General features: G+C 37.2%; 1 protein-coding gene and 1 long non-coding RNA gene across 2 annotated transcripts; both read left to right on the forward strand.

Annotated features, from left to right (window-relative positions):
* The first annotated feature begins 3,960 nt into the window (after nucleotides 1-3,960).
* LOC130726985 (uncharacterized) lies at nucleotides 3,961-6,042 on the forward strand. Its single transcript, XR_009015072.1, has 3 exons — nucleotides 3,961-4,242; nucleotides 4,581-4,674; nucleotides 5,786-6,042. It is a non-coding gene; the product is annotated as an uncharacterized LOC130726985 (long non-coding RNA).
* Nucleotides 6,043-14,697: 8,655 nt separating this feature from the next.
* LOC130722602 (transcription factor GTE7) lies at nucleotides 14,698-17,301 on the forward strand. Its single transcript, XM_057573380.1, has 4 exons — nucleotides 14,698-16,300; nucleotides 16,424-16,649; nucleotides 16,746-16,904; nucleotides 16,986-17,301. Exons 1-3 carry the CDS (start codon nucleotides 14,945-14,947, stop codon nucleotides 16,802-16,804), a joined length of 1,641 nt encoding a protein of 546 aa, XP_057429363.1. The 5' UTR covers nucleotides 14,698-14,944; the 3' UTR covers nucleotides 16,805-16,904; nucleotides 16,986-17,301.
* The last annotated feature ends 236 nt before the right edge of the window (nucleotides 17,302-17,537 follow it).

The following is a 17,537-nucleotide window of genomic DNA, read 5'->3' on the forward strand; positions in this document are numbered from 1 at the left end:
TTTAATTACATCAAGGAATTTGAATCTTCCTCTATCAGATGATCAAAATTGAAAAAGTTACATCTAAACATAAGTGTATCAATGTGTGAAAAATAATTAAAAGCTTCTGCCATGGTAACCAAAGAAGTTGATAAAAAAATTACAAGTTTTACAAGTCTTTGAGTTTGCATCAAAAGTGATACAAGGAAACAAAAGTTTAGCAATCAACCAACCTAAGATATTAGAGCATCTCCAATGGTAGGAACTTATTTTGGGACTTAACTCAATTTTTGTGGGCCCAAATTGCCACATAGGATTTAAGACACCCATAAGGTCTTCATGCATATTTCACTCTAGTGGTTGGGATATTATTTTACTTTTGACAGGACCCACAGTACCCAATATATTTATATTATTTATTTCTCTCCCTAATTTTCACTTTGGTTATGGTATTGAAGGAGAGAGAAAAAAATATTATTTTATTTAAGATCCCACATTTGAGAGTACCTGAGCTAAGGCACGGATCTTAGCTTTTGCTAAGATCTCATGCCATGTAGGATAGCTCCAATGGTGAGATCTAATAAGATTCAGATTTTATTTTAAGGTCCCAAAATAAGGACTCTATTGGAGATGCTCTTATAGCAATTGAGATAGTTTTGAATAGAACCTTTTTCGTTTCCCATATAACGGACCAGAGATTGACAAGTGCGCATGGTTTAGTTAAATGGTCCTATCCAAAATCATAATTGTTTGATAATGCTAGAAAAAACAAAGATGACAAAGCGTAACAGGTGGAATTATATGATACAACAAGTGCGTTTTCTTGAGAATCCGACGCCCATGATTGCCCCCACTAACATCATCTTCCTTTGAATTTAAGTAGCTAGAAGGAGTCTCTTTCACACAAATTTCCTTGAAGTTTCATTATGGCTTCTTCACACTTACATGTCACTATTTTTATGACATACTTTGAGGCGGCGTGGCGCCAATCTGCGTTGGAAAAGTATTGGGAGTTGTTGCTTTATTTTCACTATTTTATATAATCTCTCTTAATTTTTTATGAGTAGAGACATTAACAAGCACCTAGGAAGCAATGCAATTCCTTTTGAAATAATAAACTTGGTCATCAAATATCAAGAATAACATAATCAAAGGATCGGATAATGTAAGGAGACATTTGGACTTACATATTTTTAAGTTGACGATAGATAGATAGAAATATGGTTTTGGCTCTACATTTAACCGACATTAGTATTAGTGGTGGCTTTTAACCGTCATATGAGTGTGTAAGAAAGTACATTTTTTAAAGAGAATGTCGGTGACATTTCTCAGTATTAAAAAGCTAGAAACTTTACAAGTGGACATTTTTCTACACTAGATTCACAAATGATAAATATAATCATTTCATAGACTATCATGTATGATTGGGTTAAATAACTTATTTTTAGGTGAGGTCATCGCTAAATGCGTATCATCAAATATCTCTAAATTCAATTGTCAAATGTCTCTCAACTTTGATCGTGATAGTGTGGCCAAAGGACTCTAAAGCTAAATCGCCAAATGTGTATCACCAAAAGTCTCAGCCTAATCGTTAAATGTGTGTTGTCAAAAATATATCAACCTAATTGTCAAAAGAACCCGTCCTAATCGCCAAAGGTATATCGGCCTAATACTCAAACATGTATTGCCTAAAGTCTCTCGACCTAATCAGCAAAGGTATCTCGACTGAATCACCTATCCACCAAATGAAAAAATTTCTAAGTTACTGTCATTAGCCTAAGATATATCTTAAAAAAATCTAATATGAAACAATTTAAATGACAAAAGAACATCTTTTTTTTTTGTAAAAAAAAATTAAATACTTTAATAAATGAGCATGGAAGTAAAGGAAACCGTAGGCTCAAAATTTAATTGCCCATGACTCACGACAGTAATAGGTATCCTGTTATTATTGGAAGCTCCTTCACGTGGGCCTTATCAATCGCTGTACACTGCAAAAGTGCAAATCCACGAAATGGCCTGTGAACCATAAATATCTCAAAACCCTGGACTTGGGCTACTTCTAGCCCCTTTATTACTAGTCTTCGTTCATTTGCAAAAAAATTAAGGAAAGATGGGAACCAGACCAGAGAAAACAAAATAGGGAACACGCCGAATAAGTACTAGCAATACTCTCTTCATTATTTTTTTATTAATATTTTTTTTTAATTAGTTAAAATTCATATATGTCCCACCGAATTAATAGTTGAACAAATATAATTTGAAGGACCCCTAGATGTATCAATCTAAGTCTTGCCCTTTATATAATACATAGTATCTGCCCAATTAGGGTATGCTAGCTCTTGGCTGGTAGCATGATTGCACTGATTAAAGAGGCACCCCATAATCACAACTCACTACTCATTGATGCACAAATAGCTTTTTCTTATATTGATTAGTTGTATGGATAGTTTTTTAGTTTATTTGCTCCATGATTCCATTCTCCACAGTCCACAGGCAAGCCATTTGAGATTTGTTAATGACGATATATCTGTGTAAATAAGATTAAATAATCACCTACCACTACTAGTGACTATCCAAATTAATTACAATAAGTAGAAGTTATTAATAGATTCTTAAGTAAATACGTACTCAAGTTAACGTTATCCCAAAGTAAACCATCATAAAGAACAAAGTAAGACGCGGGTATAGCGTGTGTGCAGTGGAACGAATATATTCGGCCTTAAAAGCTCCTACTAGTTATAGACTACCCCATAAACAAATGTTAGAATCACTCTATTTATTTATTTAACATTTTTACTCCATAACAAAATAATATTTTTACTCTAATCTTCTCTTTTTAATTGGTCAAAATTTATATAGATTTATTAAATTATTAAGACATACAAAAATTTAAACAATTAAAGAAAATGTTAGAAACAGAGTATCAAAGATAGTATTACTAAGACTTCACTGTCCCATTATGCTTTGCTAAGATAGGTAAGCGTAGCATCATGTGATGCGAGTGCTTTTTCAGACTCAACTTTGTATTCACATGGGACTCACTGCATTGCAACTTCGCAAGCTTTTATGACCTTTTCATTGCAATTTGCAAGTAATGGAAGAAGAAGCTTCCCAAGAAAGAGAAGAAACTGGACAAGAGTGTTATTGTCATCCAATCATGTCACGTTGCAAAATATGGAGTCCAAACTTCATCATAGTGTGTTTGGTTACAATTTTATATATAGCCTTAGAATCAACTATCATTAATCGTATATAATTTTACATTTGAAAGTTATATATATTAATATTTTTTTTTTTTGACATTTGATTTAGAAAAATTCACGCGGAGTAACTTGTGCACTAGACATAAATGATAGTGAGATTTCATTGCACGTGTTTGGATAAACATTAGCAGAATTAATTATGGACAAAATTGATTCTATGTGATTTATATTTAGATATCATAGTAAAAAAAAATTAACTTTTTTTACGGTAATGTTATGAAATTCAAGTGTAAAATTTTAAAATTAGTTAACGTGAAAGTAATTTTTTGTCGCGGTAAATGGATCCAATTTTTGACCTACGAAAAATAAACTTTTCTACTTTCTAGTACAACCAACCATCACTTAATGGGTTAAAATTAATTTTAACCAAGTAGAATCGATTCTATATAATTGATTAAGCTTTTTAAACATGTTCATAATAAGATATATACCACAACATGAAATCATTTTTCTCATAAATGTATTCGTATTCAAACGTAATATTAATCCAAACACACACTTTGTATTGTAAGTCATCTCTCTTAGAATCTAATTAAAGGAACCATGTTTGAGATCATAATGTTTTATTATTCTCTTCTAGTTGGGTATGTGAAAAGCCATTTAATCTTCACATTGAAAGAGTATTGATTCTTGAAAAAGAAAAAAAGAAAAAAAACTATTAGGGGTAGTTTTTTATAAGGAAAAAAAGTGATCCTTAAGGTTTACCAACTAGTGACAGTGAAGTTACCTGCTGGCAACATCCAATTAGTGTGAAACGAAATGAAATGTCATATTTCTGGATCTTTCTTCTTAATTCTCTCCACCAGTTGTCATATTCTCTCCTTTTCCTGAAAGCATTTGTGCTCATATATAATATATATCAACCCCTGCATTCCAACCCAGCTACAAGTTCTGTCTTCCAATCAATTTTATGAGTCTATCTGGTTTGTGCAAGGGTTGTTTGTTCCTGCAGAGATGAGTACTGAGATCAAATACGGCTATCCATATCCAGCTCCAGGTGCATACTCCTTATATAATTATTTTCATCCCTCAAATTATACTAATGGTGTGTTTTAATCGGCTTCTCTTACCTCAAAATCAATTCTGACAGAAGTTTCTTCACAAAATTGATTTTGGCTTCAAAATCAATTATTGAAGAATTCCTAAACATGTACTAAACCCTTTCTGTAGGCTTTTTTGAATTACCTTTCTCCACCTTTCAGTCGTAGCAATTGATCAAATTTTATCCACTGCATAATATAAATCCTGGCCTGAATTGAAACACTTCTTTTATGAGTATTTAATTTGTCCATCATTACTGAATAGTTGTTGTTGTTGTTGGTATGTCCCAAACAGGTCCTTATCAGGGGCCACCGCCGGTAGCGGCACCTCCGCAGTACTATGCCGCTCCACCACCACCAAAAAGACAACCAGGTTTCCTTGAGGGATGGTAAGTAATAATTAATATATATGAAGGGTTTTGCTCTTACAATTACAATTAAACCAAATAACTAACATATATTTTTTATTTTCATAGGAGTAACATTATTATTTTCTTTTAGAAAAAGTGTGCAATTTTAAAAATCATTTTATAATTAACTATAAAGCTAAAGTAAATTATGAGTTTATATGAGTATTTATTTACTTTCATAATTAATTATGAAAAAAGAGAAGCTGATCCAAATATGCTATAAATATATTTTCGAGAAGTACCCATAAAATTTATACATTTTAATTTTAGATCTTCTTAAAAAATTATTTTATTTTAGTCCTTATAAATATAAAAGTTACCATATAAAAGTTTTGTCTACTTTGATTCAAAAGGTAACCGACGGTTCCCGACTTTCTCCGGTTTCCGCAACCGTAATCATTTGTCACTTCATCCATCAACCTTTTTTTCAATAGCGGTACGCTCTAAAAAAAGTCAAGGATAAGCTTGGCGATCGCTATTATCTATTCGGGTCGCTAAGGCGGCAGACTCTACCAAATGGATTCCAATTCCATCTTTCCGAGAAAGAAGATCAGAACGAAATTACTTAGAGTAATCTTTTATTTTTCATCCCGAACTAGACAGACAGAGCTTCATACGGTACTTTTCATAAGTTCGAGTCTTCCTGTCTGGTTTGATTCTACCTGTTCGATCACAAAACCAGATATTATATTTTTCAATTATTTAATCAGACACTAACCATAATTATTTTGTTTGCATCGACCTTCCATAGAATTTATCATTATTGAATGATCCTCTAAATATTTATCATTATAATACTTAATAATTTTTATTATTCAAAATGATATATAAAAAAATGGAGATTAGATCAATGAATTTTGTAAAATAAAGAATACATGAGTACTATAATGATAAAAACTGGTAATTAAATATGCCAAAATTTTAATAAGACAAAAAATAAACATTACCAATTGAACAAGATCTAAAAAAAACATATTTAACTCTTTTATTTTTTATTTAAGCAGATTATTCATTTCTTGATGAAAGCCTCTCTTTTTTTGTTTGGTTTTGTTTGTGTGTTTTGACTAGTTTCTCTTCCCCAAATATGCAGCCTAGCAGCTTTGTGTTGCTGTTGCCTGGTGGATGAATGCTGCTGTGACCCCACCATTATTTTCGCTGGCTAGTGTAATGCCTTCACCAAAATAATTGGGAGAAAACGCTATTATTGTAATAATGTTTTTATTTAAAACCTTTTTAGTGAATCCTATCGGATTATTACCTGTGTATGAGTATGTATTATGAGTAATCAATGTATAGTGATTCAACTAATGGTATTGTCACAATTGAAAAGAGAATTCCCCTTTGTCATCTCCTTGTTTTTTTTCCTTGCAATTTAAATTATGGGAAGACTCTAATAGAACAAAATTGATTGTGTAATTTCGGTTACACACTCATACATCTCATGACCGCACAGATTGATTGGTGAAAAGTTGAAAAAAGTTTCAAGCACTTATCATCGATATAGCCAAATTAGTCAAATTTAGATGCACTTGCTCTTAATTTGATTCTTGACAATTTAGAAGAACCAATAGATTATCTTTAGTTTGGTGTAGTGTGCAAGAGTAGGTGCTCAGTTGCAAAAATTCACCATCAATACCGCCAATTTAAGAGCAATGTACTGTCTCCTATGCTAATGTTTCAATCCAAAAGAGAGACAGATTTTTATAGCATCCCAGGTGCAAGGTTATACTCCTTCCAATCCTTCCTATGCCTCAATTTAGGTGGTGCTATGGCTTCCACCGTGATTGGTTCGCAACATCAAATTCTAAATCTTGTCGCATAACTCTACGAAATCCTTTTATTAAGAATGTACCTCCCATTCATTAGAAAGGAGCAAAATGGAAAGCTTGTACAGCTCAAGAGTTTGGGAGACAATGTTTTGTTCTTGGGTAACTTGGCATTGTTTTCTGTGTCGGCTTCATATTTCTCAAATTTCCGTCATAGGGATTCAATTTATTTCAACCTTTATTTTTCAGCTTGAGTCAATTTCTTCTTTTAAGACCTATAATGTAAAGGATGGAAACTTTCATCGTCATTGCTGTGGTGGTACTCCTCCCTTCAAGGAACAACCGTTCACATTTTGGATTCAACCACCATTCCAATGGGATTGGTCTGCTGGACTTGAATATGTTTTAGTGATTCCATTTTTATATTTAATTAGTTGTATCATATTCATGTCAAAGTTTACAATTATGACTGATTCACTCTTATAATTATTCTTGCTAAATATATGACTATGATCACATTACAAATTTTATGTTCTATGATGAAGCTCTTCACAAAACCCAAAGGATATATCATATTCCTTATATGTTTGCATGAAGCTAATGTTTTAGTATCGGTCTTCATTAACATTAGTGCCTGTTAGATTGATGTTAATTCTCACAATATTAACTTTTGATGAGGTTTTTTTCAATGGATGAAATTCTTGATGTGCTTTGGAAAGTGGGAAACCACAAAACAAGCACACACTAAGAGTCTTTGTTAGTTAATTGATCATGTTTAAGTTAGTGGCTATCAACATGCTTGGTAGTACCTCCCTCACATGAATTCTTTGCATCTCATCGTTGTTCCATTGTAGGAAAGAATCATATCTCGTCTGATTGAGTGTATCATAAAAATAGAGATGAAAGGAATATGATTTACTAGGAACAACAACCAACGGTAGTGGGCGACGTAAAAAAAGTGATACCGAGGCTGAGCATAGGACATTAGCAGTTACATAGACATGGGACTATAGTGCATAGGCGATTATATAGGAGTGTAGCAGCGACGACACAGGTCAGGCAGATGGAGTGATGTGAAAGTGAGAGAGCTTAGGGGGCGTTTGTTACATGGGTATGTAAAACATTCCCGGGAATGATGGGTGTGGGAATGCAGATTCCTTTGTTTGGTATAAGATTAGGAAAAAAGATACCCAGGCATGAGACATTCCCGGGGAAAAATTTTTAGTTCATTTCAGCAACTCAGGATTCCTGGCTTCAAGGATGACTATCTTGTATTCCCATGGGAATGGAAGTTATTTCCCACTAACTATAATTTTTATTTCAAATTTTATATTTTTAAATATTTTAATTAAATAAATTTTAAAAACATACCTGGGAATTGAATTTATCAACCAAACACATTTTTAAAAAATGCCCGGGAATAACATTCTCATCATAATATTCCTGGGAATCCACTTACCCGGGTATGATTTTTGATAACTTGTAACAAACGCCCCTAGGTTCTTGAAAGGTTAGAAAGATCTAAGCGCCCTATGATTCATCAAATATAGTGTCGACTCATATGTCAATTAAATAAGCCAAATCTACTCCAATTATTGTTAGCTATGTGATTTTATCACCGATAACAAACAACGCTAGCGGCTAGTGAGCGTACATCGTCGGCCTAGCAGATTTAATTCCACTATCTAGGAAGAAATAGTGTCAGCGTTAGGACAAACACTGATTTTTTGACACTAAATTAAAATTCAAAATAGTGTCAATTCAATTACTTTATTGTTCTCAACCAATACATCTGCACAACCTCTAATTGTAAGATAAAAACATATTTTATATGTGAAAGAATTCGATTAAATGAATATGTTAACAAAATTTATACTCATGGTGCACACGCCTTTACTCCATTATAACCCTAATCTTAATATTTTGTATTCCGATACTTATATCAAAATTTTATTCTAATCCTTATCTTATTTTTGTAATTGATTTATTCAAACTATAAATTATATTTAAAAAGTGTGCTTCTCTTAATGGGAAAAAGTACAAATGTGGGTGATATTAGACCATCCACAATGGATGGTTGAATCCTTTGTTGAAATGTGTTTGATTGTGTTTAATAGGTTTAGTGGTTTGTTGAAATTGGTTGAAAGGGGAGAGAGAAGGTGATTTTGTTGAAAAAATTAAACATGTTGAAACAGCCTGCGGTGTGCCACGTGGCGCAAGGCCAGTGGCCACCGCAGGCGCGTGGCCTGCACGCCCAGACAAGGCGCGTGACGCGCCAGGGGAGAGAGAGAAAAATTTTCAGGCCCTGCCACGTGGCTGCTTCTGGTTGGTCCGTCCGGATTTCGTTTTTCCTTATCTTTTGAACTCAATTATTTCATAAAAAAAAATATTTTCTGAAAAAAAAAATTATACCAAAATTCATGATTTTTTTTTCTCTATAAATAGAGACTTGGTTCGTTTGATTTGGACACAGAAAAAAAAACCAAGTTTTTTCACTCTCTTATTATCTCTCTCACCATCTTATTTATCTATCTATTAGCATTTGTATTGAAATGGATCCCAACAATCCCCATTTCAACACCCAGAATTCTTCAAACAACCCATTTTACAACCAAAACCACAACAACTATGAAGATCCAAATCAAATTTCTTACCAACATCCTCAAAATCCCACCAATTATCAAGTCCCACATCAATTGTTCAACCAACGTCCTCAAAATCCAAACTATTATCAAGTCCCCCATCAATTCTCCAACCAACGTCCTCGAAATCCAAACTATTATCCAGATCCGAATCAATATTCGTACCAACCTCCTCAAAACATACAAAATTTTAATCAGTCATCAATTGTTCCAAACTCTCATCCATCTTATGGATCTGTGAGATATTCATCTCAAACACCTCAGTCTAGTGGTTATATGCCAGTGGTTCCTGAAAATGTTCCGAGTGTTGATGTAGCGGAATTTCCGGAATTTTCAACACAAGTCAATCTTGGTGGCGGGTCAGCTGATAATGAAGTCAATGAAATCACTCCTAAGAGCAAAAAAACCCATTTACCCGCATGGAACACTGCACAAAATCTAGTGCTAATTAGTGGGTGGATTAATTGCGGAACAAACAGTGTTGTCGGAAGAAACCAGAAAGGAGAAACATTTTGGAGAGATATTGCTGAGTATTGTAATGAGCATTGCTCATTCGATCCTCCGCGCGATTGGGTTGCCTGCCGACCAAGTGTTTATTGTTTTAATTTAATTTAAATCGATAATTGTAATTTTATGTAATTATAAAAACAAAAATATAAAATTAAATAAAAATGTGAAATAAAAAAGTGGTGGGGTAGGGTGAGTGGTGAGTGGTGGGGTAGGGTGTTGAGAGTTAAACAAAACCATTGGAGTGGGTAATTGTTGAAAGTTTGTTGAATTGGAGAGAGAAGATGATGTGGAGTGTTGGGAAGAGAAAAAGTGGGGTAGAAAAGGGTTAAACAAAACATTTTTTGTTTAACCACTGTGGATGGTCTTATAATTAGGTGAAAGCTCAGACCATCCACAATGGATGGTTGAAAGTGTTGTTGAATTGTGTTGAATTGTGTTTAATAGGTTTAATGGTTTGTTGAAGTTGGTTGAAAGAGGAGAGAGAGGGAGAAAATGTTGAAGATTTTCAACAAAAAAAAGGAGCCTGCGGTGTGCCACGTGGCGCAAGGCCAGTGGCCACCGCAGGCGCGTGGCCTGCACGCCCAGACAAGGCGCGTGACGCGCCTTGTCTGCAGGGGAGAGAGAGAAAAATTGTCATGCCCTGCCACGTGGCTGCTTCTGGTTGGTCCGTCCGGATTTCGTTTTTCCTTATCTTTTGAACTCAATTATTTCATAAAAAAAAATATTTTCTGAAAAAAAAAATTATACCAAAATTCATGATTTTTTTTTCTCTATAAATAGAGACTTGGTTCGTTTGATTTGGACACAGAAAAAAAAACCAAGTTTTTTCACTCTCTTATTATCTCTCTCACCATCTTATTTATCTATCTATTAGCATTTGTATTGAAATGGATCCCAACAATCCCCATTTCAACACCCAGAATTCTTCAAACAACCCATTTTACAACCAAAACCACAACAACTATGAAGATCCAAATCAAATTTCTTACCAACATCCTCAAAATCCCACCAATTATCAAGTCCCACATCAATTGTTCAACCAACGTCCTCAAAATCCAAACTATTATCAAGTCCCCCATCAATTCTCCAACCAACGTCCTCGAAATCCAAACTATTATCCAGATCCGAATCAATATTCGTACCAACCTCCTCAAAACATACAAAATTTTAACCAGTCATCAATTGTTCCAAACTCTCATCCATCTTATGGATCTGTGAGATATTCATCTCAAACACCTCAGTCTAGTGGTTATATGCCAGTGGTTCCTGAAAATGTTCCGAGTGTTGATGTAGCGGAATTTCCGGAATTTTCAACACAAGTCAATCTTGGTGGCGGGTCAGCTGATAATGAAGTCAATGAAATCACTCCTAAGAGCAAAAAAGCCCATTTACCCGCATGGAACACTCCACAAAATCTAGTGCTAATTAGTGGGTGGATTAATTGCGGAACAAACAGTGTTGTCGGAAGAAACCAGAAAGGAGAAACATTTTGGAGAGATATCGCTGAGTATTGTAATGAGCATTGCTCATTCGATCCTCCGCGCGATTGGGTTGCCTGCCGAAACCGTTGGAATTATATGAACACAAGACTGGGTAAATGGATTGGCGCTTATGATAGCGCTAAGCGTGAGCATCGAAGCGGTTGGTCGGAGGATGATGTTATCGCAAGAGCGCAGGAATTATACGCAAGTGGGAAGATTGGTCAATTTACTTTGATGGAAGAATGGCGCGTTCTCCGTGATCAACCACGTTTTTGTAGTCAGGTAGGAGGAAATAGTGGCTCGAGAAGTAGTGGATCTAAGAGATCACACGACAGTGATGCAAGTGGCTCAAACTCTATAGGATCAATTCCTCGTCCAATGGGTAGGGAGGCAGCTAAAAAAAAGAGTAAAAAGAAAATTAGAGAAGATGCTGACGAGGTGGTGGACAAAGAGTGGGATTCTTATATCCATTTCAAGGAGAAAGAGCTTGAAAAATTGGAAAAGATAGCATTGGTGCAAGCAGAGACTAACGAATTGATGAAAGAGAAGACTAATGCGATGAAAGAGAAGACTAATGCTAAGAAAGTTAGTATGTATCTAAAGCTAACTTCGGAAGAGCATCTCAGTGACCGTAAGAAAGAGTTGTTAGAGCAGTTGTCCAAAGAGCTATTTGGAAATTAATTTCAAGCGAGTCTTTGTCTGTAATCGGTCAAACTTGTCAGTGGTGTGAAGTCTGTAGTGTTTGCTTTAATGTTTGCTTTAATGTTTGCTTTAATAATTTTCAAGTGGTGACAGCTATGTAATGTTTGCTTTAATGTATGGGTAACTGTGTTTGAATATGTGCCACTCAATTCGAATCTTGTCCTTTTCCGATAATTAACTCTGGTTGATAACTTATTTCAAATCCACCAGTGGTGTCAAGTCTGTAGTGTTTGCTTTAATAATTTGCCCGTGGTGTTAGGTCAGTAGTGTTTGGCTTTTATGATTCTCGGGTAACTGTGTTTGAATATGTGCCACTCAATTCGAATCTTGTCCTTTTCCGATAATTAACTCTGGTTGATAACTTATTTCAAATCCACCAGTGGTGTCAAGTCTGTAGTGTTTGCTTTAATAATTTGCCCGTGGTGTTAGGTCAGTAGTGTTTGGCTTTTATGATTCTCGGGTAACTGTGTTTGAATATGTGCCACTCAATTCGAATCTTGTCCTTTTCCGATAATTAACTCTGGTTGATAACTTATTTCAAATCCGGCACTCAACCACCATTCAATGTACCTACTTATATGGACTCATAGCTCCATTGATGTATCAATATCCCAAATCTCTTCCAATCTACTTCAAATTTCACAAAAAATGGATCCATCTGAGTGTCCTTTTGATCTTGCAGCATACATTCAAAATAGTCAAATTGAAGAAGCTTATGTACTCAACCGATTTAGAGAGCGTCGAAGAAAAATTCGAGAAGATGCTGCACCTCGTAGTAGAAAATATCTCGGTAGAGATCATACAGCGGCAAACCAGATGCTAATTGGCGACTACTTTGCCAATGAGCCTACATATGACGATGCAATGTTTCGTCGTCGGTACCGGATGCAAAAGCATCTTTTCCTTCGAATCGTTGATGACCTTTCAAGTAGTGATAACTACTTCACCCAACGCGTTGATGCAGCCAATAAACAAGGTATATCACCCTTAGCAAAATGTACCACAGCAATGCGAATGTTAGCATATGGTGTGGCAGCAGATGCGGTCGATGAGTACATCAAAATTGGAGGTACTACAGCATTGGAGTGTTTACGTAGATTCTGTAAAGGAATCATACGATTGTATGAGCAACAGTACCTGAGAGCACCAACCCAAGAAGACCTGCAAAGGATATTACATGCTAATGACATGCGGGGGTTCCCAGGCATGATCGGGAGTATTGACTGCATGCACTGGGAGTGGAAAAATTGTCCTAAAGCATGGGAAGGTCAATTTACTAGAGGGGATAAGGGAACCACAACAGTTATTCTTGAAGCAGTTGCAACTTATGACCTATGGATCTGGCATGCCTTTTTTGGATGTCCTGGAACGTTGAACGACATAAACGTTCTAGATCGGTCACCAGTGTTTGATGACGTGGAACAGGGAAAGACTCCAGCTGTGAATTTCGTTGTGAATCAACGTCCCTATAATATGGCATACTATCTAGCCGATGGTATCTATCCTTCTTATCCAACTTTCATCAAAACGATTAGACTTCCTCAAAGTGAACCCGATAAGTTATTTGCAAAAGTTCAGGAGGGATGTCGGAAGGACATCGAACGTGCATTTGGAGTTCTTCAAGCTCGTTTTCAAATCATCCGTGAACCAGCTCGCTTGTGGGACATAGATGACTTGAGTATCATTATGAGGTCATGCATCATATTACATAATATGATTGTCGAGGATGAACGAGATACATATGCTCAACGTTGGACCGATTTTGAGCAATCTGGGGAAGGTGGATCTAGTACACAGCAACCATACTCGACCGAGGTTTTACCCGCTTTTGCAAATCATGTGCGTGCTAGATCCGAGTTGCGTGATTCAAATGTTCATCATGAACTGCAAGCAGATCTAGTGAAGCACATCTGGGCAAAGTTTGGAATGTCTCAGGATTGAAGATGATTTGTATCGTACTATTTACGTTATTTGTGTGTTGTGTGCTTAGTTTTTCCTTGTCTTGCATTTTAAGATATTGTGTGCTTAGTTTGTTGTCTTGCATTTTATTTTAAGAAAATAAAATAAATTCTTGTATGCTTAGTTTGTTGTCTTGCGTTTTAAGTTAAGAAAAAAAAAATTATAGTCTATATTTTAAAAAAAAAGTCTATATTTAAAAAAAATAAAATCGTTAAGTGTTTATTGTTTTAATTTAATTTAAATCGATAATTGTAATTTTATGTAATTATAAAAACAAAAATATAAAATTAAATAAAAATGTGAAATAAAAAAGTGGTGGGGTAGGGTGAGTGGTGAGTGGTGGGGTAGGGTGTTGAGAGTTAAACAAAACCATTGGAGTGGGTAATTGTTGAAAGTTTGTTGAATTGGAGAGAGAAGATGATGTGGAGTGTTGGGAAGAGAAAAAGTGGGGTAGAAAAGGGTTAAACAAAACATTTTTTGTTTAACCATTGTGGATGGTCTCAGGGAGTAGAAGAACCGGTCCTCTTCCAAACCTCACTATTTATTCACCATACTACCCTTCACTGGGACACGCGTTTCCCTTAAAGCCACGCGCTGCGCGTACATTCTCACCTCCTCCATAAACCGCCACTTTGACCCCATCCACGTCATCAATGTAGGCCCACACCCCTGTTAAAAAAACCCCTAAATGCACGACACATTCACACGAAATTAACTTCAAACTAAACTCCAAATCAAAACACCACCTCCTCCATCCTCCGGCTGAAAAACCTCCACGTGTTAGTACACCAGAATCTCCACCGTCCGTGCCAGATCACGCGGTCAGTTTTCTGGACTGCCGAGAAATCAACGCGAACCGTTGGATCATCAATCAACGGTGGAGAAAGCTTCCCGAAGCAACCACGGGCAGATCTCATCGCCTTTAAGAAGCGACCCAAGTTCTCTTTTGTTCATCGCTCAGAACAGGGTAAGGGAAAGAAATTCCAAACCCTCACAATTTTCTCTTCAGATCCCAAATCTCTGTTACCACGGCGGCGCGTGCGTGTTTTATACGGCGCGTGAGGGTGTGTAAGCGCGTGGTGTGAAGTGTAGAGCTGAGTTATGCTTTGTATGAGCTGCATTTGGGAATTCATGCCGGAGCTACGCCGGAATCGAAATCTCACCGTACGGCCGTGATTTCTGCTCCTCCATGGCTTCCGCCGTCATAGCCAACCGGAACGAACCCAATTGGCCACAGCATAGAGGCGGTGGAGCGGGATTCATGGGAAAACTACCATTCTCTAACCCTAACCCTAAAATTGGGAACGGGAAGAGGACGACTCAATCGGCGTCCGATGATGCTTCCTCCATCAACCGGCGACCGGCGTCGACGAACGACAACATCTTCAATCTCAATCACAATCACAATCACTCCCAATACGTGACGTTCAACTTGGCGTCGTACACGAAGAAGGAGCTCCACGACCTCAAAATTCGCCTCCGATCGGAGCTCGAACAGGTTCGGAGGCTCAAGAGCAGAATCGAGTCCGGGGAGTTTCAGCTGCCGAAGAAATCGGCGGGGAGCAAGAAGGTTTCCGGCAACAAGCGTCCCTTGCCGGTGAAGGATTTCAAACGATCGCATTTGGAGGTTGCGAGCTTGATGAAGAGCTGCGTGCAGGTTTTGCAGAAGCTTATGAAGCACAAGCATGGGTGGATCTTCAATGTTCCCGTTGATGCTGTTGGAATGGGTCTTCATGATTACTACGAGATCATCAAGAAACCCATGGATCTGGGTACGGTGAAAGCGAATCTCTCGAAGAACGTGTACGCTACGCCTGAGGAATTTGCATCGGATGTGAGATTGACGTTCAACAATGCACTGACTTATAACCCTAAGGGCCACGATGTGTACACCATGGCGGAGCAGCTTCTGGTGAGGTTCGAGGAGCTGTATCGCCCCTTGCAGGAGAAATTCGAGGATTGTTTGAGGCAGGAGCGCGATTTTGACGAGGAATTGCAGGCGAGTTCATGGAACCACATTGAGCCGGAGAGGGAGAGGGAGAGGGTAAAGAAGAAGGAGAAGCCGGTGAAGGCGGTGATCCCTCCTCCTGTGAAATTGCAGCAAGAGCCTGTTCCGCAGCCGCCACCTATGCAGCAGCAGCAGCCGCCTGCAAGTTCTTCAAACCCTCCGTTAGTGCAGTCTCCAGTGCGCACACCTTCACCAATGCGAGCTCCTCCAGTGAAGCATGTGAAGCAACCGAAACCGAAGGCCAAGGATCCGAATAAGAGGGACATGAATCTTGAGGAGAAGCACAAGCTGGGGCTTGGGTTGCAGAGTTTACCATCAGAGAAAATGGAGCAGGTGGTGCAGATTATAAAGAAGAGGAATGGGCATTTGAAGCAAGATGGGGATGAGATTGAGCTGGATATTGAGGCTGTTGACAATGAGACCCTTTGGGAGCTTGATCGATTGGTGACAAATTGGAAGAAGATGATGAGCAAGATTAAGCGGCAGGCACTGTTAGACAATCTGAATCCCAATGTAGCATCAAACAAAGACAATGGGGTAAAATCTCTCCTTGTTTATTCACTTGTCTGATTATATTGGGTTTGCTAAGTTAGATTTAGAGTGAAGTATAAGTGATTGCCATATGCTAATGTTGCTGCTTTGTTATGATTCAATTGACAGGAATTGCCCGCTTGCGATAAAGTTGAACCAGCACCAGTTGAGGTGGTGAAAAAGCCAAAGAAAGTGGAAGCAGCAGGGGATGAGGATGTAGACATTGGCGACGAGATGCCAATGAGTGAGTTTCCCCCAGTAGAGATTGAGAAAGACAAAGATGTCGCTGCAGGCCACGCGAGTAGTAGTTCTGGTAGCTCGAGCAGTTCAAGCAGTGGTTCCTCGTCATCTAGTGGTATTGAATCTGTTTCTAGCAGGCCTTGGTTTTGAAGATAAAACCATTTTTCCTGCCAGGAACAAAATTTCTTATCAAGTTTGATCCCTATTGCAGATTCGGATTCGGGGAGTTCCTCAGGGAGTGATTCTGAAGCAGACAACGGACAATCATAGCAGCCAATGAAAACAAGCTAGATTATTGCGGGTTAGCGGATGAAGAATGTGTTTGCTTCATTAGCTTCCCTTGAGGGTGCGGCTTGAACACATGGACGAGGTATATATATATATATGACATAGTATTGCATGTTATTCTTCTGCTGCTACATTTTACTGATGGTGTGCTGTTTTGTTTCAGGGGCTGTGACCATCGTTTTGTTGGTGAAGTTTGGGCGTAGTGGATATGATTGTTGCTCTGGGAACCTGCTCGAGGATTTGTGGTGTGACATAGTTGTAAAAATGATTCCGGAAAACCCAAGTTAATCTAAACAAATTGTAGTCCAGAAAGTAGATGAAATGTGGTGAAAATCCTAGGATATTAGTGTTAAAGATTAGGAATAGAACCAAGAGAACTAGTGTTTTTTAATGAGTTTACCTTGTACACATTACAACAGTAAATAGACGTGTCATTATTCTCTATGATGAAAGACTTTTTTATCAATCTTTTTTATCAATCTGGATGTGTGCATTGAAAACATTATTAATCGTTAAAACACTAAACTTTTCTGTTTGTGCGCACTATAAACAATTAAAGACCATGAGGAGACACAAACACAGTTAAGCGAAATCCATTGCTTGGTTAATGGAGACCACTTTTTGTAGAATTGTTTGCTAAACGAATTTTAAAGTATCACATCATATAAAAAAAAACCAAGATTATGTTTGAATTTCAGATACACATTTTGTCTAA

This window comes from Lotus japonicus, chromosome 6, assembly GCF_012489685.1.
Source record: "Lotus japonicus ecotype B-129 chromosome 6, LjGifu_v1.2".
In the NCBI taxonomy this organism is placed as follows: Eukaryota; Viridiplantae; Streptophyta; class Magnoliopsida; order Fabales; family Fabaceae; genus Lotus; species Lotus japonicus.